Source organism: Corvus moneduloides, chromosome 1, assembly GCF_009650955.1.
Source record: "Corvus moneduloides isolate bCorMon1 chromosome 1, bCorMon1.pri, whole genome shotgun sequence".
NCBI lineage: Eukaryota > Metazoa > Chordata > Aves > Passeriformes > Corvidae > Corvus > Corvus moneduloides.
The window spans coordinates 106,271,112-106,291,526 of NC_045476.1; the positions used below are offsets into that span (position 1 = coordinate 106,271,112).

General features: G+C 36.7%; 1 protein-coding gene across 7 annotated transcripts; it reads right to left on the reverse strand.

The window, feature by feature from the left end:
- Window positions 1-2,692: 2,692 nt before the first annotated feature.
- LOC116449556 lies at window positions 2,693-19,732 on the reverse strand. 7 transcript variants are annotated; one of them, XM_032121201.1, is made up of 5 exons: window positions 19,600-19,732; window positions 9,228-9,342; window positions 8,460-8,625; window positions 4,786-4,936; window positions 2,693-3,028 (listed from the first exon to the last, which is right to left on the reverse strand). In XM_032121201.1, exons 2-5 carry the CDS (start codon window positions 9,268-9,270, stop codon window positions 2,762-2,764), a joined length of 627 nt encoding a protein of 208 aa, XP_031977092.1. In that variant the 5' UTR covers window positions 9,271-9,342; window positions 19,600-19,732; the 3' UTR covers window positions 2,693-2,761. The 7 variants fall into 7 exon arrangements, 1 of the variants encoding a protein (XP_031977092.1); XR_004242446.1 differs by lacking the exon at window positions 19,600-19,732 and adding an exon at window positions 10,447-14,827 and having other exon boundaries at window positions 8,460-9,342; XR_004242445.1 differs by lacking the exon at window positions 19,600-19,732 and having other exon boundaries at window positions 8,460-8,825; window positions 9,228-14,827.
- Window positions 19,733-20,415: the final 683 nt, after the last annotated feature.

Consider the following 20,415-nt stretch of genomic DNA (forward strand, 5'->3'; position numbering starts at 1 on the left):
CTGGATGGAGTTCTGTGGGTCTAGTCTCTTCTAGCCCTTTCAGCTCACAAATGAAAGCATTGCAGTGTCACTTCATGTCAGCAAGAAATCAGGATCTATTTGCATATCTTCCCCCTGCAATGAAACTAAGCTGTCTAAAACATTTTTAGGCTTTTTTTTTTCTCCCCTGACTATGCAAGTGTTGAATGGCTTCCCATGTATTTTACATTTATTCAATTAGTCAGATGGATTGTTTTGTTGGTTTGTTTTTCAGTCTGGTATTGTAGCTGGCTGTTTTTCTCACAACCTGGCTGCTAACATCTTTCACTCCAGACTCGTAGTTCTGCTAGTTTAGCCAGGTGCTGGCTGATGTTGCCAAATGAAGCATCTCAGGGATAAAGCTATGCTTTTCAGAAGTGTGCTGTTAATTCTGACTTCTGAGAATGTTCCCTTGGAGGCTTTAGCATCACTGCTTTCTCTATGAACTAGTTGGCCTGGATACAAATTCTCTCATTCGTTTGTCAATGTGATCTGAGAAACAGCATTTTCATTATCCTCCCCTCTCTTATCTGTGTGTAATGACTTGGGTATTGTACTTTTCCCCAGTCAGTTTACAGAACATGATTGTGGCATAGCTGCGGTGTGATGACTTTTATGGGTTTCCAGCTGTTAGAGTTTTTGAGGTAAATTGTCAGTACAAATTGCTGGTTTTCTGTGTTTGTGCTTGATGGCTTTTCCTTGTGTGTGCAACAGTATATTCTTACCTAAGTATTACTTTGTCAGGCTTTTAACATTTCAAGTATGATATGTAAGTGGACAAATATATTTATATAATGTAGGAGATCAAAGTCTCTTTTAATGAAATAGCTTGGTCTGGGAGTTAATCTCTCCTGTAAATACTGAAACAAATTATGACCTACTTATTTAGAGTAGCTCATGAGCTTTTGGCTTTTCATATTGTGTTATCTGCATATCTCTTTATAATATGTCCTGAACTTTTCAAACACTGATTTTATTTTTTTCTGTAAACCAGAAAGTAGTTTTGTCTACTTGACTTCTTTCAAACAAAAATAACTGAACGGAAAAAACCTGTGCAACCTCAAGCTAATTTGTCTTCTCAGGTTCTCTGAAAACCAACATAAGCTGTTAATATATTGAGGCCCATAAGGTCTCTCCTGCTCTGTTAAAACATGCTTTAAATAATGCCTAAAGATTTTTAGCTTTTACATATTTTCACATATTTGTAGCTTTGTAGATTGCTAATACATGGTTGTAGCTTCTAGTACTTTTCCTACCCTTTTTCCCTACATTTAAGCACATTGCAGTGCTTTGTAATTCTTCACTTCCTATGAAATAGTTCAGATATGGAAGAGCAGCTTAAGAACACATTATTACTGATGTCACTAACATTTGATTTCCTCACAGGTATTTTTATTAGTTCATCCCAACTAAGCAGGTTCAACTGAACTTCATATTCTGTAGCAGATTGATTTCTAGGTTATACCATCTTAGTCAACATATCTACAAAAGATAAAGAGCAAACAAAAATAAAAAATCATTAGACATTGTCCTGGTTCTGGCCAGGACAGTGTTAATTTTTGCAGTAACCAGAAGGGGCGATGGCTAGGATCTCAAGGTTATTCCATACCACCTCACTGTGTTATGAGAAATCATAACAGCATGAGAAATCTTCTTCTAGGTCATCAAATCCTATTCTTTCAGATTCCATCTGTTTGCTGTATTTTAAAAACTGTTTTAAGAAAGACTAAGCAAGATTTACTATTGTTAGAGAGGCAGATTGGGTTTCTCAATCTCACAGATTTAGGCCTTTAAGCAGTACTTTCTGTACAAGATGCTCTCATCAGAGACCTGAAAGGGGCTGTGCTAGATTCTAAGTGCACAAGATAAATTTAACTTTTACTCTGTCATTTTTACATTTAAACTAAAGTAGATCCCGTGGTTCAAGAGGAAAACAGTAAAGAATAGTTTTGCAATTTGTGCGTGTATGTACGGAAATAAATCATCAGTTTTCATTGCAAATTTCTGGAGTCACATATTTTTTCTAAGACCTATTTCCCTTAAATGCAATTTCAGATACTGTTTCTTTATAGAATATTTATTATCTTACTATTGACCAATTTATGTAATCTTTAGCAGTATCAGAGTATAGTGTTTCGTCTATAAATCCACAAATTTGTTGACAAAAGCTCAGGTGTTTAATTTACTTGTGCAGATACTTCAAGTAATTTTGCTTTGTAAGAGTTTTACAAATTACTTGATTCAGAGGGGCAAAGAGTCTTCAAATGATCTGTGATAATGTTGTCTTAGATGTCCAATATATGGACATTTTTCCTGTCTAGGAGTGACTTGAGTGAAGCTGGTTATAATATTATTCCACTTAAAATGTTCTATGAAATTTCAATTGTATAACAATCAGTCAGTCAGATGTTAATGGATAACCATCCTGCTTCTTCACATCATGTGTGTATGTGTGTTTTAGTGTTGGAAAGCCAGCAGGCTCTGAAAGGAGTGAACCACAGCAATATCCAGAAAGCAGACTGAGGACTTGGATTATGGCCTTCTCTCCTGGTTTGAGACAAATTAGGAGGAATGTCCAAAGATGAATGTCCTCTGATAGAAGGCAGGTTTCAACCATCCCTCCCCCATCAGGTTTGGGAAAAAAAAAAATTTTCCTCTAAGGAAAGTGAAAGGAAAAAACTATTTATTTAACAGACACAATGCACAATGGGAAAAGAATAATAATGCTAAATAATAAAACCTCTCACTGGGGAGAGAAACCTGATAAGATTTTAGAGGCCTTTCTTTGGACGTAGTCTCTCTCTCTCCTCTTCGGAGCTGGGTCGGCATAGGCCCTGCTCCAGGCCAGTGGTGTAGGGTCTCCCAGTATGTTCTGGTATTGTTGAACAGTCCAGAAGAGAAGAAGCCAAAGTCCCAGGGAGAAAAAAATATTTAATGCTCCATCTCTCTCCAGATAAACAGAGCCGAAAGCTGGCTGAAAAGCAGGAAAAGGGTGCTTCCTCCGTGCTTGCTGCCGCAGAAGCACACAGAGAAGATAGAGTGACCTTGGAGCACAAACAGCTTTGAAAAGTTTGTCTGACTTTTTTTCTTTCTCTTGCACCCAGTTTTAAAGACACAGAAAGGCACAGGAATCATGTTGGGGCATAGAGCGATGATAGGGGATACGACATCATAAAGTCACCCCAAGACACCTTCCTTTTCTTTTTTTTCTCTCAGCTGTCGAGCTTCATATGCATCAGATACAGACATTGATAGCAGGAAACTGTCACATTACTTGTTACCCTATGAATCCACATGTCCTACCATAGTTGAGTAAGTGATAGTGCCAGGTAGTAGAGTGGAGGTTGCTACAGGGATGGCTTTTGTGAGAAGCTGCCAGAAGCTTCTCCCCTGTCCAGCAGAAGACTGGGAGACTGTAATTCTGACATTTTCTGGCTCCGGAATTTTCAGAGTTAATTAGGAATTTTAATATAGTTTTCATGTGCTTATAAAAAGGAGATAGTTATGTTCTAATAATATTCAATTACATGTTTGGGAATGGGAGCAAATTACTTGTAGTAACCAAATATGTATTCCAGCAGAAGGATCCATGCTGGAGCAATTAGTGAAAAATTGCAGCCTGTGGGAAGGGCTCACATTGGAGAAGTTCACAGAGGAACTCCACACTGGGGCAGGGGAAATGTGTTAGGAGTCCTTATCCCAAGGAGGAAGGAGTGTGTCAGAGACTGAAGATAGTTCATGCCTCAAACATTGATATAAAGTTTTTCTCTTGATAAAGAAGCTACAACCGAAGAAGTTTCCCTGAAGGTGGGACTTTGAACTGAAAGTCAAACTGTTGACTAGATAAAGCATTGTTCAATCATCTCGAGCTGAGGGAAAGGTTTGCATCCACAAAAGGCCAAAGCCACCAGCTGCAGCTATCCCCGGCCAGGTTTACACAGACTCCCCACAACCGAGGGGGAAGGAGGAGGTTTTGGGTGCATGGTGCAACCTCTGGTGAGAGGCAATAAACACCCATCCTCTGATTACACAAAGTGGCCCAGCTGTGGAACCCCCAGCCCCACAGGCCACATCCACGGGACTTTCACGTGAGAGGCTTGGCCCCACAGGACTGCACATGGTGCAACAGACCCAGAGTCTGCTGTGAGAGACTGACCCCCACCCCAGGGGGACATGCCTGGACATTGCTACCTGGCTCAAGGGCATATAAACCCATCAGATTCTGTGCTTTTGGGGGGAGACCTTCACCACCAATAAGACCAGCTGGAGAGGATCAACAAACATCCCTGGGATCCACGGAGTGGTGATATTTTCCTTATTCTGTCCCTGTCATTCCTTCTGTCCCCCTCACCTATTTTCTACTTCTTTCTTTCTCTCTCTTTCTCTCTCTCATATTTACCATCAAAAAAAACCCTTACTATTGTCACTGGCATGTGGTCTCGTTTGCACCTTAATTCAGGCAGAGGCATTTCTAAGAACCTTAAAACTGGATCATAACAGACTGGCAGAGACAAATGCAATGAACTGATTGCAACCCCTTGTGCTGCTTGGTGGGAGGAAGTTGAGAAAATCAGGGGTGAAATTGAGCCCCAGAAGTAAGCAGAGGTTGGGGGAAGGTGTTCTTTAAGGTTTGTGTTTATTTCTCATTACCCTACTCTGATTTGATTGGCAATAAAACTAATTTTCCTAAGTCATAAACCAGAGGTTGTAGTGAATTGGGGCACTGTGAGAAGAGTGTTGTTCAGTCTGTTCAGAAATGTCACTTACGGAATTTAAGAAACTTTTGTCCATGACAATTGAGCAGCGCTTGGGTTCTGTGGCTGTGAATTTGCTGTGTGGTGCTAGGAAAATTCCATAAACAAAGTGCCTGCAGCAAGTCAATGATGTCTTCCATATCTCTGTTGATGGAACTTGGGTTCTGGAAAGCATGAATAATTGAACTATTTTAGCATTCGTGCTAGGAACATGAGAAGCCTCTTAATGTTGTTGAGAACTTTTAAAAAATTAGGCGGCTCAAATGCATAGTCACGTTCAATGATTTTAGCATAAATTTGTCTATGCCCACCTCTGATACATTAAATATCTTTAATAATGATCTCAAGTAATTTTTGTCTCAGATGGGAATTGTGGTGATAAATGATGCGATAGGAAAACCACAGAAAAGCCCATGACAAAATTAATATAATTTGGATAATGTGCAGTTAATAATGCATTGATCCACACAGTGAATGAGAAAATAACCCCCAACACTAATAAGAAAACCCAAAACTCCAGCACTGAATAGCTCCACAGTCAGTGAATACCATCCATCTCAGGAACTGAATTAATTGAGGGCAGTATGTTGGTGACAGTATTCAGTTCATGATGTGAAACTTACACCATAAAACATAAAGCACTTTAAGGTAGACTATAATTCTGGCATTTTCTGGCTCTCGAATTTTCAGAGTTAATTAGGAATTTTAATATAGTTTTCATATGCTTATAAACAGGAGATAGTTATGTTCTAATTATATTCAATTACGTGTTTGGAAATGGGAGCAAATTACTTTTACTAACCAAACATGTATTCCAGTTCTCAAAAGAGATAATACAATATGTTCTTAACTCAGTGGATCACATCTAATGTTCTGGCAAAATTTTCCGAATAGGTTTATAGTTAAGAAAATAAGATGAGGCATCAAGACATTCTGAGTCATTACTAATGCTTTATGATTCAGTATTCGTTGCTTGTAAACAATGAAACATCCTTTCGAAAGATACAACAAAGCAGCTCCTTTGGATTTTTTGTTTTAAACAATAGCTCACTTAGCAAGCACATTTTCATCTACAATGATATTAATAGGTAGAATTTTGTATAACTAGATGACAAGCCCTTGGGTCTGAAAGTATTTACTTTGTGTAAAAATATATTAATATATGGAGAATTCAGCTGAAGAATGTAATTACATTCACTTACTGCTTGCTTTTCATTCTAAGATATGTTTGTTTTCTAGATTTTTTTTTCTAAAGTCTTAATCAGGGAATTGAATTTCTTTAATCAGTTTGTTCTCCATACATTGTATTTTAATTTAAAATTATTTAATTTGCTGGTTTTCTGCAGTGCTATACTGTGACGAAAACAAAATTTAGAAAATACTCTTTGCAGACTAACACGATATTTCATCCATTGTCCTGCTCCTGTGTCAAGAACAGACTAGTCTTTAAATTGCAATTTAAGTGGAAAATCTATTGCTCTTTTATAATTTAAAGACTGATTTTATTTATGTGAAGGGATATTCCAGAAGTATATACTTAGGGTGTCACTCTGATTCTTGAATGTGTTGCATCATCCAAGAGGGAAAAAGGGACAAAATGGGGATCCGCTAATTGAGAAGTCCTTCAAAATCCTCTGAATGAGGGTGGTGAAGAGATAAAAGTCAGAGAGTCCAGTCATGGTCCTCTGCTGGAGCTGGTGGTGCACTCGAACACTGAAAATAAATTTTAATAGTAATTTAACCATGTCCAAGAAAGCTTGATGCTGGCCCAAGTTTGACATACTGCCTGTCAACTCCTGTCCCAGGAAACATTATCTATGCCAGTGGATTGGCATATAGCATGTCATGACTACTATAACCTCTGTGATAGTGTGGGCATTTTGGTGGTGTGTTTTTTTTTCCAAGCAGTTTTGAGATACAGGCATAGCCCACAGAAGTGTCTCCATTTCTGCCCTTTCAAATGCAAGTAAAACTTCTCAAATGGTTTTCTGATATGGTTAAATGTACTTTTTTTTTTTTTCTTGTAACAGCTAAGAATTCTTTTAATGTGGAATTATTTTAAATTTGCTACATACACTTTGGATAATATAACTGTTATTTTTTCTGAATTTCCTATGCTACGTGAGACGCTAATGGTTGTTCCCATATACTAATTAATTTTTCTTTAGATGGCAGGGCATTTTTCAAAAATTATGAGGAATGTTGTAGATATTTTATATACAAATTAAATATTTGTATTAAGTTTTGGCTTAAAGATTTCTTATTCCTTCTCTTAGTATTTGTAAAGAAATGCTGCTGTCTGTCAATGCATAAAAATTGATGAATTACATTTTTTACTTTTCTAATTTACAGCAGTTCAAGTATAAAGGCAAAATTTCAATGTCTCTTTTTTCCTTCTCTTGAATCTACTTGGAGATTAATCTCGTACCTAAGTAATGCTAAGTTATCAATCAGTCATGCTGCTAAATGTCAAAGGCAGAGGAACACACTGTGCAGTGACTGAACTCTGGTTCTAAAGAAAAAAATTCCATTTCTATAATGAAAAAATGTTTTAATTTTTTAATGATATTTACTTGAAAAATGGTAGACAGTTAAATTCCATGTTGTGTTGTTGAAAAAGCTTATTTAAAAAAAAATGAACAGTTTTCAGTTGTACTCATAGTCTGACAAAGAGGAAAACAGTCTACTACCTAATGAGAGATGGGCATTAAAATAGGAGACTGCTAAGAGTGATGATTCAAAGAGGCTGTCAGTGAGATAACAGATGAAGAGACAGAAGAGTGTAAGGCCAGAGGATAAAATATTTCAAGGTTTCTTTAGCTGTAACACAATCAAAGATGTTGGAAACTTTCATGCCTCCCTTCCACTCCCTCTCCTCATGCTAGCATGTGTCTGATTAATGCAGCTAATACCGTGTTTAATGTTTAAAATAAATGTTCTCAGGCACTTGTACTTCCTGCTGTCCAGGAGCTAGCAGAAACATTAACTGAATTACACATAGAACTAGGAAGGAAGACTCTGAAAACATAGTGCTTTCTTGGTACCACTGAGAAAATGCTGCTGCTCACATTTCTTTTCTTTCCTCCTATCTACTGTGTTTTGTTACTGCTAAAACCTCTCTGCAAGAGCACTCAAAATAACAGGAAATACTTTCAAGTGTGGAAAGCTTAGGTAATTTTATGATCCCTCTGTACCATATACTTCAGAGAGTACATCTTCACACTGATATTTGTTAATTCCAAACTTTTTGAGTGTGTTCAGGATGCTGGGAACAGCCATTATGGAGTCCTTTTGAGTCATCAAATTAACTGCTCTAAGTGATAGAAGCACAGCCCCACCCTCCTCTCTACCTGCCACTCTCTTTGACGCTCTCCAAGTTAACAAGCACACACAGACAGACAGGTCCCTCCAGTACCACCATGGACACTCTGTCTTCCTGGCACACCTGCCCAGATAGTGGCTCCTTACCTGCTTCACAGTCCCTGACTCACCAGCTGGTGCAGTTCAATGCTCGCTGGCAAATTTATCTCTCATGAGCTCCACATTCTCAAGTCCCCTGCAGCACATGGACCTCCTGTTAACCCATTACCCTGGCCTAAAACAAAGGGTCCTTTACTTGCTGTGGAGTCCAGTTTAAAATTTGAGTGGAAGTTCTCCAGACACAATCACACAGAAGTGCACACTCACCTGGTTTGAGTAAGAGACAAACACTTCTCAGCCCCCAGCGGCTGGCAGCCAGCACATAGGCTGTGCCCCATGGTCCTGCTCCAGCTGCCCGTGCAGAAACCCTCACTCACACCAGTCCTCCCAGAAGCAGGATTTGGGAACACACACTCCATTCCAGCCCCTGCAGCTGGAAGTTAAAGATCCCAGTTCATTTCAGTAGCTGTTGCTAAGACCCCACTTGCTGCAGTAGCTGACGCCACGGGCCAGGGGTGCCTGCACCCCAGTCTGGCTCCAGTACCTGACACTCAGTCTGATCAGGGTCCCCCAGCTGTGCATGCAGGGCACACATACACATGGGATAGAGACTGAGATCATGCAGTGAGAGAACTGAGAAAAGAATTGATGAGATTATTGGATAGACTGGTGATCAGGCGCAGACAAGTGTACTGACTTGTCTCATTCTACATGAAGCTGGCCCCTTTTATACCCTTTTCTGTCTACTCCCCCTCCCAGATTACCTTCACTTGCACATTGATTCATCAGTTGGCATAGTCCCTCTGCCCTCCCCACCTGCAGTATCCTCTTTGTCTCCTTACCATTTGCAAAGACTCAGATGGCCTGCAGTTTCTTGGTAGCCCATCAATTAGTGTGAATTAACAGGTACATTTCTGCTTATTGTCTCCATTAAGGGTAATTGTTCAGGTTTTATATCTGTTTGTCTCTCTCCCTTATCCCAATTTTGCAAGGTCATTACTCAGACAATCATACGGAAGAAAAACAAAACCTCACCTCCACACCAATTAGGGTGATTGGCTGGGTTTATTCTTATCATGACTTTCCTTATCAATTGTCACTCAGGTTTGCCTCTGTAAATTCTTGTTTATGGCTCCTTTGTCCAGATACCCTTAAAAGAGCAGATATTATTCTCCCACATACCCTTGCAGATTGTTTATTTATTAGTAAAATAATCTTACATATAAATTCTCATTTACTTCAAGCTTTTATAGCAATGGGTTAGCGATGTCTAAACAGCTCTTCCTTTGGACCTCAAGATTTGGTTTGTTCGGTGCATCTAGTCAGACTAGACATGAACCTAAAATTCTTTGCAACCAGTTTGGGTATATATATACATATAACTAATTGGAAATGTTGTCAGTGATATATTGATTATGGGAATACAGGTCAATGGCTTATGTTTTCCTTTTTGCCATGGGGTAAGTCTAGAATTATATTTGTAGAATTACTCCATATTTATAAAATGTTTCTGAAATCAGGCTGTGCCTGGTGTCTTTGACCACAATCACTGAAAACTGTAAACTTTACAAATTTGTGCTTCATTTTCAAAACAAAGAAACTTTATACTTTCATGCCTAAAACAGTAGTTGCATTGTACGCTACAAGATTCATGGGTGCAAAAGCGCTATGGAAGACTACTCAGCATCCATATTGTAGGCTACAAGACTGAAAGGTAACACTGAGTGAGAAGATAAAAAGATCTCTTAGCCTGATAATGCTTGATTTAATTCCACCTTTTGAAGAATGTCAGAAAAACTGCCGCACTGAAACTGTTGCCTGACAATTTAATCACTGCTTTCTAAAGAAACTACAATTAATTTTTGTGTGCAGTTCAAGAAAGTATTTGAAATTAGAAAAGTGTTTATCTTGCTAAGGTAACGAGAGAGACTTGGATAAGATTAGATCACAAATTTAGTTAAAGAAAACAAAACAAAATACACCCCTCAAGAAAGAACACCTCAAAAAACCCAACCAACCAATCCAAAAAAATACCAAAAACCCAAAGAAACAGACACCAAGAAACAGAGAACCAGAAATTTTATAAAGTTTTAGAGATTGTAGAAGACAGATAATGATATACTCCCCATTCCTCAGAAGTCAAAGATAAAATCATCACTTCCTTTAGCTAGACTTTTGTCTCCTCTCAACTGAATTTAGCCTCCCTTTTTGTCCTGTTCAAAGAGTAGACAAAACAGGTGGAAAGAACAGACACCTCCCAGCTTGCTGTGAAGTCTTCCTGCTCTGTACACAGTGCACATCTTTGTCCATTCCCATGTTCTGTATGAACCTGCGGTGCATTTTTCCATCCATCTCTTGTTGATGCCTTTGCCTGACGTATGAAAAAGCAGGATGCGATGACTGCTTCATAAAACATGAACAGGAATTGCCTGCTTATATCCAAACAGCTCTACATACTTGCTGAGTATGTTCTGTGTGCTCTTTTCTTTCATTGACTATTTATGAATAAGGGAAGCAGAATTATTTTCCAGAGCAAGATACCAAGAGTATTTGGATAGTAATCTAATTTTCTGTATCTAAGTCAAATCTTAAGACTAAATTCACTGGCCCCAAGTACCCCACAGCCAGATGTTTCAGACCTTGAATTACAGATTGGAATAGGTAATTTGTTTACTGGAGTCCTGGACATAAATTACAGCTGGAATTACATGATCATCTAATTGACAAAAAAGGAAGTCAGTTTGTTTTTCAGTGGGCAAAAATTGTCTTTATAGCTCAAGATTCTTTGGTTTCATGGAAGTCTTTATCTCATGCTGCATTTTGTTCTGTTTTGTTTCCATTTGACTAATTAAGATAATGAAAGAGGCAAGAAATAGAATTTGTGGGATAAATATGATTAAGTAACACATTAATAAAATTCTTTGGTGCTATATCCAACCCAAATTTTTCTCAGTGGATTCCTGTTTGTCTAAAGGAAATGAAGCCTAGAGAGATAAGTTTTTTTCAATACACTTCAGTGAATCATTTAATTTTATCAGGCTTTCATACTGCCACTAATAACATCACCTGAAAAAATGCCTTTTCCTTTCAGAAAGCTTGGAAAGGCTTATGTGGATGGTGGCTTCAGTGCAATCTGCCTAAGTTAAGAAAAACAAAGAAAGAAAAGAAGGTGGTATCTGCTTTAGCTAGTTAAAAACCAACGTATTGTGCTAATATTTCAGAAAAAATATTCTGTTGAAAGAGCTTTCTCTGTTATTTTCTAGCTGTGTACAACAACAGCTAATAGGTTCTGTCTAATGTTTCATTGCTCTGATGTGAGATAAGAGGAAAAAAGCCTATGGGTAAGAATTAGATCTTAAAAGTTTTTTCCTCTTGACTTTAAAAAAGCTTTGGACATGGTCTCCCACAGCAGTCTGTGTTGGGAGGTAACAGTCTTTGTTCTCTCAGGGAGTAATAGAGAATGAATGAAAACACGTTTGGACTGTGGTTGGTGACTGGTGCTTTGCTTGGAGGTCAGTAACAACTGGAGCACCTCTGGAGTGTTTCCTTGGAGTTGGCCTGTTTCTTGTCTCTATCAGTGACCTGTAGGAGGAAGCAGAAGGTACCCTGGTACATTTCCCAAGTCTAAGTATGACAACAAACAAGGGACAGCAGCTGACAAGCCTGGAGGCAGGGCTGCTGTAGAGAATGTCCTGGGCAGGCTGGAGACACAGGCCCACAGAGACCTTGTAAAGTTGAGCAAGAACAACACAGGCCCTCACGGTCACTTTTGTCTTTTTGTCTATGTATATAAAAGAAAAGGTGATTAGGAGGACAGAGCCAGGCTCTTTCTTGTGGGCAGGAGGTTAGATTGGAGACCTCCCAAAGTTTACCTGATCAGCCTGGATTATCTTACGATTTTATGAGCTCCAAAAGCACATAGTGACACACTAAGTATTTGGATTTTAGGAAATCAGTATTTTTAGGCAAATTTGTGTGCATGACCTCTTGAGCTTAATACATGAATTATAGAATTTCCATTGTCAACAATAGGTTGGAAGTTTATTTCTGTGGGGTTTTTATACAGTGATGAATTTCACCTACATTATCACCTTGCCTTCTCTGTCATGTATATCACACCAAATCTTGATATGTGTGGAAATTTATATCTATACTTTTGCACTGTTTAATTTTCTTTATAGGTGTTATTTTTTGTCTGTTGCCTATTGATATCAATTGGAGAATGGTGAAGAATTTTTTTATAAATTTAAATAGGAGCCTATCAGTAGGGGTATTTTAATTAAGTAGGGGTATTTAATGACCAGGTACTTTCATCCTTTATCTTAAAAAAGGCCAACTCTTCTCCTTAATGATGACAAAACCATGATTGATTTCTGACAAGAGAAAAAAAATTATGCATGACTTTCACTGCAAAGAGTTTTCCTTTGAACTAGAAACTTCTTTAACATAGATGAGAACTGTTCTACTGAAGCTCTATGATAATAACTCTAATTAGGGTTCATTTGAATTTTTAGTGCCTACAGTTTGAATAAGGATGTAAATGAAAGGAATATTTTTCATATTTTTAAAGGGTACAAGTATGTGTGTGACAAAAAAAGAACATATTTTCTTTATTTAAGGACATTTTTTCTTTCTTTTTTAAAAAAGTGATTTAGATTAGTTTGGAAGGATTTAAATGTGCTGTTTTAAGAATTTCAAAAATATATTTTTCATACTAGCCCTGTGAAGCAACATGCCTTCAAAATTTTAAATAAAAGAGTTACGCAATACTCAATATTGGTGATGTGGCAATTAAAACTGATAATAGAACTAGAATAGAAAATGTACAGATCTGTTTGTGATTTAAGTAAGTGGGTGCTTTAGTTCACCGTAAAAGAATTTTGTAAGCATGTGGGCATCTTGTTCGCTACCTTTCCTTGAAAAAACAAAATTATGTAACTTGGTGATTAATGGTGTGCAATAGCTTGTGTTTAGTGACAAAAAATATCAGGTAATTTAAAAATTAAATTTATAAAGTTTATCAAGCACTGAATTCATCAGCACACTGTGTTGCCAAAGTCTTTTCCTACTATCCAGAGAGCAAAAAGCCAGAAAACCCAACACCCTTTCCTAAATGTAATGCTTAGAAGCCTTGAAACTTGTTCAGCTTTTACACGATTGGCATAAGCCAGTATATTAGTGAATTGCTACTTTAAAGCCTTGGTCGCTCTTGCTCACTCCTTTCTCCCAGTCCTTTTCTTCCTCATGCCCATCCTTCTCTTTACTCTCCTCTCCCTTTCAAGTATGAGTTCACACACAATCCTGTGTCAGCTCTAGCAATTGTGTAGCTATCTCATGAGATCAGCTGGATGTTCCATCAGTTGGTCTGATGGAAACGAATATTCCTTTCTGGTACAGTCAGAGCTTCAAGGGGAGTATGACAGTACTGTTTTAGCATGGCTTATTCCATCCATGGATACTTTTCCTGGAATAATTAAGTAGGAGCAAATGTAATCTTAGAAGCAAGGAGTTTCACCACATCATTATAAGCATGATGCAAGAAATGCAGCGCTGGTTAAAGAAAGAAAAGAGCAATGGAAGAACTATCAAGGTTTTGGTTTTGGTTTTTTTTTTTTTTTTTTCCAAGCCAGATATTGTTCTCTGTCAGAAAAACAAATGAAATTCGCATACACACACAGGGAAGTGATATTAGATATTCTAGCACAGACTGTAAAATATTTTTACTCTGGGTAAGCATCAGATTTAGATCTTAGTATGGATGTCATTAAAGCAGTATAATTCATTTACACAGTCTCATGGTGCAAAAATTGGGCTTTATTTGGGAGGATATTGTCAATTTACATCAAGGTGTGTTTATTAGAGGAATAGAGTTCAGGACTGAGGATGTTAGTTAAGGCTGCTGCAAATCAAGTAACTATTGTTGACTGCAAAGACACAATTTTGCATCATCTTTGTAAACAACTCCGGTTCCTGCTGAAAAACTCTCTTATCTCAAAATAGGATATTACAAAAACAAAGAAACAAAAAAAAATCTAATGATCTGTAACTCTGCCACAAACCAATTTAATTAAATTATAATCCTCTTTATTTCTAATCTAATTCTGTTATGATCTCCCACTTAATTTCTGATGATTTTACGTAGGCACTTTTGGGTGTTTTTCATTGTCCATTTCCTTTAGTCCTTCCATTTTTTTGGTTTTTTTAATACGGAGGATTTTTTTGTTGACTATTGCATTGCTGGAAAAGTGTCCCAACTCATTTAATTAGTATCCAGTATAATGCTGTAAAATTTAGCTTTCAGTTAGTCATCAGGGTCAAACATTGTCCTCTTGAGCACAAAGAATAAAAATTAAATATTTTAATCTCTTTATTAAAAGATTCTCTTGGTTACAGAACCAGATTAAAATTTATGCTATCTAAGGTGGTGAGTCTGCCAAATGTGCCTTTGTAACTAATTCTAAAAGTCTGGGGATATTTTCAGCATGTTAGGGAATAAAATGAAAGGTGGAGATATCATACTAGAAAGCTGCATAAGCTGGCATCATTGCAAATGGAAATAATCCTAATTTTCTTTCAGAAAGATCCCTTTGTATATTAAATTTGCTTTCAATGTATTTTTTAAAATGCTGTTGCAAGGTTTGTTCTGCTCACATCTGGTCCTTAAAACACGTTCATTAGGTGAATATTTGATGGTAATTAAAGAAGAAATGTTGTCATGTTCACTGTCTGATATCAAAACACATGACTGTCATATTAGGATGTTCCTCCTCTGGATCTATTATTATGCAGGCAAAACATGATTGCAGCATCCAAAAAACCCCCCCAAACCAACCTAACAAACAACCCCAACCAAACAACCAAACCAAAAGCCACAGAAAGCTTAGAGGTGGATCAGGTACTCATTGCAAACTGTAATCCATACAGTTACACAGTTGAATTTCACACCTCCTCCCTTACACAGTATGCTTTTTTCTATAATTGTGTTTCTTCATTCTAATATTGTATGCCAGACATGTCTTTCTTCCTTCTTGTTTTCTTTCTCTCTCCCTTTTTGTTTGGTTTGTTGATTTTCTCCACAGGCAGGTGGATGGGCATGACAAGTCCAAGTCTTCATATGTGATACTTGGAAAATAGGATTGTAGTAGAGAAAGGAGTGGAGTTTGGTCCACAGTTTCCAACATCTAATAGCTATGGGCACCAGTTTCTCCAGACGTTACTGATCATCTAGTCTTTATTTCTGTGGGAAAACTAATGCAATCATAGGATATGAAAGTGTAGGACTTGTAAAATATTCCTGCTTTGAGTATCATTATAATAAATGCTGAGTTATCCTAGATAGGGAAAAATTACTGTTGAATAAACCTTTCATTTCTATTTTGTGATAAACACAGCAATACATTTATTTTCTGAAATGGCTGGGAGGTTGAGAGAGGGTAGTTATAGCTACACCTAAAATAATATTCAATTAGTAATATATTTTGGTTCCATTGTTACAAATTAGATTTCACAACCAATATAGAGTGTATAAAGAACTGTGAAAAGTAATTTTTATTTTGTGCTTATATATGTTTCTCTTCCTCTTTTTTTCCCAAGGGGTATATTTAGCTTTTCTTATCATCGTCTGTAGATATTATTAAGTCCTTCATAAGAAAGAATGGTAGAAGTGAGATATTATACTGTAACCAATAAATCACGCATCAGTGACTTTTTAGTAATTTAGAGGAGGACCATGGCTCAGAAAGAGCTTTTCATATGACATATTTTGTAATAAAAAACAGTTTGTAGAATTTGTTGTAATGAAGTTTTAGAAAAAAAGTTCAATGACATTTAAAATTGTTTGAATACTTTTTTTTTGTTTCACACTCTATTGTGAGATATAGAAACACTCACTGAAAACTTCTAACATTTTTGAGATTTGTGGGAATGTCTCTTAAAACTAGAATATTGTTACAGTGTGTACCCAGATCTGAATGTTTTTTCTGCCATCATTGGGTACCATATCCTGCAACAGGTCAGTGCAAGAAGAGCATCTCTTGTTGTTTATTTTAGCTTGATATGATTTCATGCTTCTTTTAAGATTAAAAAGTGTAAACTGTAGATACTTTTTTTCGGCTCTGCCCAATTTTCAGAATTTTAAGTCTTGGATCTTGTCAGTGAGGTCAGATACAAAAGAAATAAACTCCTGTGCCACAGCAGAATCTGGAAACTATTATAGCTTTTGCTCTTTTTCTTCACCTAACCTTTTTGCTCTTTGAACATGTTATCCATTTTATTTTTGTACTACAGAAATATTTACTACCGGAGAAAAATTCTGCCTTCAAATACATGTAGAAAGTCTCATTCACATCAAAGGATGTTCTTCTCTACCTATGTGGTAACCTCCAGGTCCTCATTTTGGAGAAAGAAAATAGTGAAATGTATTTGTTTTCAACAGGGCAAGTAGGTGTCCTGAGTATCAAGTTTGAGCAAGCTTTTAAAACATAACAGCAAAAAGGTTTTAATGTATTACAATTTTTTCAAATCTCAACAGAAAGTTTTGATAAATTTGCATTTAATGGCAAAATATATATGATTTAGAGTAAAAAAAAATTCTTCCTATATCAAAATAGAGTTAGTCTGAACCACAAATTCCACCTGCAGCTATCTGAGACCTTATCCATGCTTTGAAAATCACTACTCACAGTATCAGGTATTCCTTTATCTGCAGTATTAATGGTGGCTCACGTTTTCTCCTCTCTGACTGCACTGTATAGTAATACATACTGCACAATACATAGTGATGTATGCAAACTACAGGAAGTTATTCTATGAAATGGGATTATATTGATGGGGAGACAGCTGGTAGAAACAAAGAGGCATAAGTAAGCAGAACAGAAAATTATGAGTATAAAGAATTTCTCAATGAGTTCCTGTTATCTCATTATCCCACTTAGACTGAATTGATTAGCAACAGTAAGTACACCAACACTGCTTTTAGCCTTCTGTTACCACAAGCTCTGTTGACACACATAAATAAAACAAGGTGGGAGACCTTTCTCTAGCCTTAAGGCCTAACTATATTACTTATCCTTGGATTTTCTCTTGGCTATTTGATATGACAGCTGCCTTAAGATGTATGAATATAATTTTTGTTTATATTATTTTCTTTTTTCAGAATGCCTAAAATAGGGTGAAAATGGAATCACAGGCTACTTTCATACCAAGAAATGGACAGTATATATTGAAATCCCCAATGTGTGGCAATTGAGCAAATGTAGTTCAGAGCAAGTGATGTAGAAGTCTGGAAATTCAAGAGTAAATTTGAGTTTTATTGAGCAGACTAGTTTAAACTACATTGAAAGTTGCAGGTATTTGTGTAGTCTCTTGTATATTATGGCTCACTTGATGACTCAAGTGACATAGATTGAGGTCTGAGCTTGTGAAAGTACCATTTCTACTTCCTGAGCCCATCCAATCCTTGGAGAGCTTTTGTTGGTTTTCTTGTTATTAAGCTTCATCTCAGAGAATAAAAGTTCTATTTAAATAGAGGTCATGAGAAACAAAACAACCAAAAAGCTATTATGGATTTTTAATGATGCTTATAAACCCTCTGTGAAACTGCACAAACTTGGTACTTATGCATATCCTTATTTACAACAATTCCATACCCACAGAAACAATTCTTATGTGTATGGATTTTTCTACAACAAGTTTATTCAATCAGGTCTGAGTCACGGAATTTAAAGCATGCAATATCTTTTTTTCTACTGGTCTGAATGAAAATGAACAGAGATACTACTTTTAAAAATACTAACTGTGTCCTCTGTACTTGTTAAAAAACAAAGTATAATTTATTATTCTTTTACATTGTCATTTTATCTCAGTTGTAGATACATGCTTTTTAAAAATTATTTCTATCCCTACACCTTTTTTTTTCATGGGGTTTCCAATTCTCGCAATGCTTTAAGGTAAAAATAAATTTAGTAGAAAATATTAGGAAAAGCACTAAAATATCGGATTGAGCTATATAAAATTATTCTGGCAAATAGAAGGTGACTCTCTAAAGAAGAGGATAGCAGTTCTTTTTCTATATTAGTGCCAAGAATTCTTCTCTAATCTAATCCTACCTAATCTTATTATCTTGAAATGTATTACTCTGAAGATTTCCCCATCAATGTGTTTATGTATCCTTCCTAACAGTCTTCTACAGCTTTACAAATGTGTAAGGCTTCCAAAATCAAAAGAGTTTTAGGAAAATTATAATTCAGAAACTGAATATGAAGCATATACAAATGTAAAAGGATAGAGGGTATGCAAAAATGAAGCCTCATTTTTAAAGGGAAGGAATGATAACCACCCAAAAGGAGATAAAAACGCATTTACAGTTCCAATCACTTCTTCAAATCCTTGATTTTACCCTCATCTAAATATGAAGGATGAAAATACAGTATAGCTTTATGGTTAAATCACAGGACACAGCAGACTGTTCACTGATCAATATTAGTGTTGAAATTAATATTTTTGTTATTAAGCTAATTTAATCAAAACTTAATGTGCAATAGAACTTAGTGTCTGAATACTATTTTTCTACCAGTTCTTTGTCTATATCAGAATCATTGCAGGAGAAAGGACTTCATATCTCAGAGCTCTAAAAGCAGGAAGATAATTATTCATTTCTGAGAATGAAGTTTTTTTCATCAAAGAAAATACAATGATCTTTTTCTCTTTTCGAGTCCTTTCTTTGTTTATTTCCAATTTTTCCTCTGGATATATTTTGGACATTTTGCAGGGTTGCTTGACATAAAAAACAAAGTAACTTCTGTGAGCATAATTATCCCATGTGCACTGAAGTAATGAGCTTATTACTTTTGAGACATCCATAGATTTTATCTGCATTATGTACAGAGCCAATTGTAAATAACCTTTGGTTTATGACAGTAAATAAAGTTATTAATTAAGAAGACAAGTGCTTCACTGTGGTTATTTTGAAAATCTGTTTCCAGTGTTTTGCAGTATGCTTCCCTCTTCTTGTATCATCTCCCCCACATTACAAGAGTTCATTAAAAACCAGACCAACCAAAAGGAAACAAAACAAAACAACAAAACTCCCCAAACAAAACCTAACCAAACCACACCAAACCAAAAAAAACCCAACCCAAAACAAAACAGAAAGCAAAAGCAAAACCAAACCCAAACACCAAACCAGACCTATCTATTTTAGTCAGCTAACCAATGTATAAACAGTAAAAAGGTGCATAGTTGAAGCCTGAGCTACAAACTCTGTTTTTCTGAGCATTTGCAAACTGTGTACTAGTTTGCAAGCAAACCAGTGAGAGACCCAAAATCAAAATTGTGAGAACTACAATTTAATAGGAGAATTAAAAATAAAAGCAGTAGTACAGAAACACTGACAGAGTCAGGGTACAACCTGACACCCTGCCTGGCAGGGTGGTGGTAGCAGTCTGATTAAATGGTGGCTGCAATCCTCCTGAAGTCATAGATGTGGTTGTGTTGAAACAGTGATCCTGTAGAAGGGTCTGGTCTTCCTCTGGAGGTCCAGTGGTGGTTTTGTAGCTCTTGTCCTCTGGGAATCCAGTAGGTGAGGCTGGCTGTGGTGCTCCAAACCTCAGATTATATCCAGGTAGCAATGCTTGGTTCCTCCCCCTGGGCGGAGCATCTCACAATGAGATGATGTAATTTTATGAGCCATGCGGTGAGGCTGGATGGCCCATTAACAGAAGATATCCTTCTGGAGGGAGTTATCAGGGATGTGTCATGGAAGAGATAAAGAACACTGCCCCACCTGGTTTCAACAGCTGGTGATAGAATACATACCTTTGGTTACATCTTACATTGTAACCTAAGACACTATGCAGGCCCAGTAGTGTTTTGGAGAGAAGTGTGCACTCCCGCTGTTTTAAAGTCATGTAGATATATCTGGTTAACTTGTTCTCATAAGAGCCTGTGAAAATCCTGTTATATTGATATTTGTTTCACAGAGTGACCCCTTGAAAGGTTTAAACTAACTTTACTTCTGTACTGAGATCAGTTCTGTGATATAAATCCATTAGTCTTTTTTTCATATATGTGTTGCACATCTTTTTTACTTTTGATAGGAAAATTTAACCATAGAAGAAACAATGTTTCCTCTCCTCAGGAACATGGTAGGAACACTTTATCTGTCAAATTATATTTTCATACGGATTCTTCTTTTCTGAACAGCTTGACATGAGAAGATTAGGCT

Bases quoted from the DNA above. Each gene is read 5' to 3' on its own strand.
- LOC116449556 (XM_032121201.1), bottom strand. From the start codon at position 9,270: ATGATAAGAATAAACCCAGCCAATCACCCTAATTGGTGTGGAG. The intron at 8,626-9,227 runs GTGAGGTTTTGT...TTTAACTTCCAG, and splicing joins TCACCCTAATTGGTGTGGAG to CTGCAGGGGCTGGAATGGAG. The intron at 4,937-8,459 runs GTGAGTGTGCAC...CATGCTTTCCAG, and splicing joins TTGTCTCTTACTCAAACCAG to AACCCAAGTTCCATCAACAG.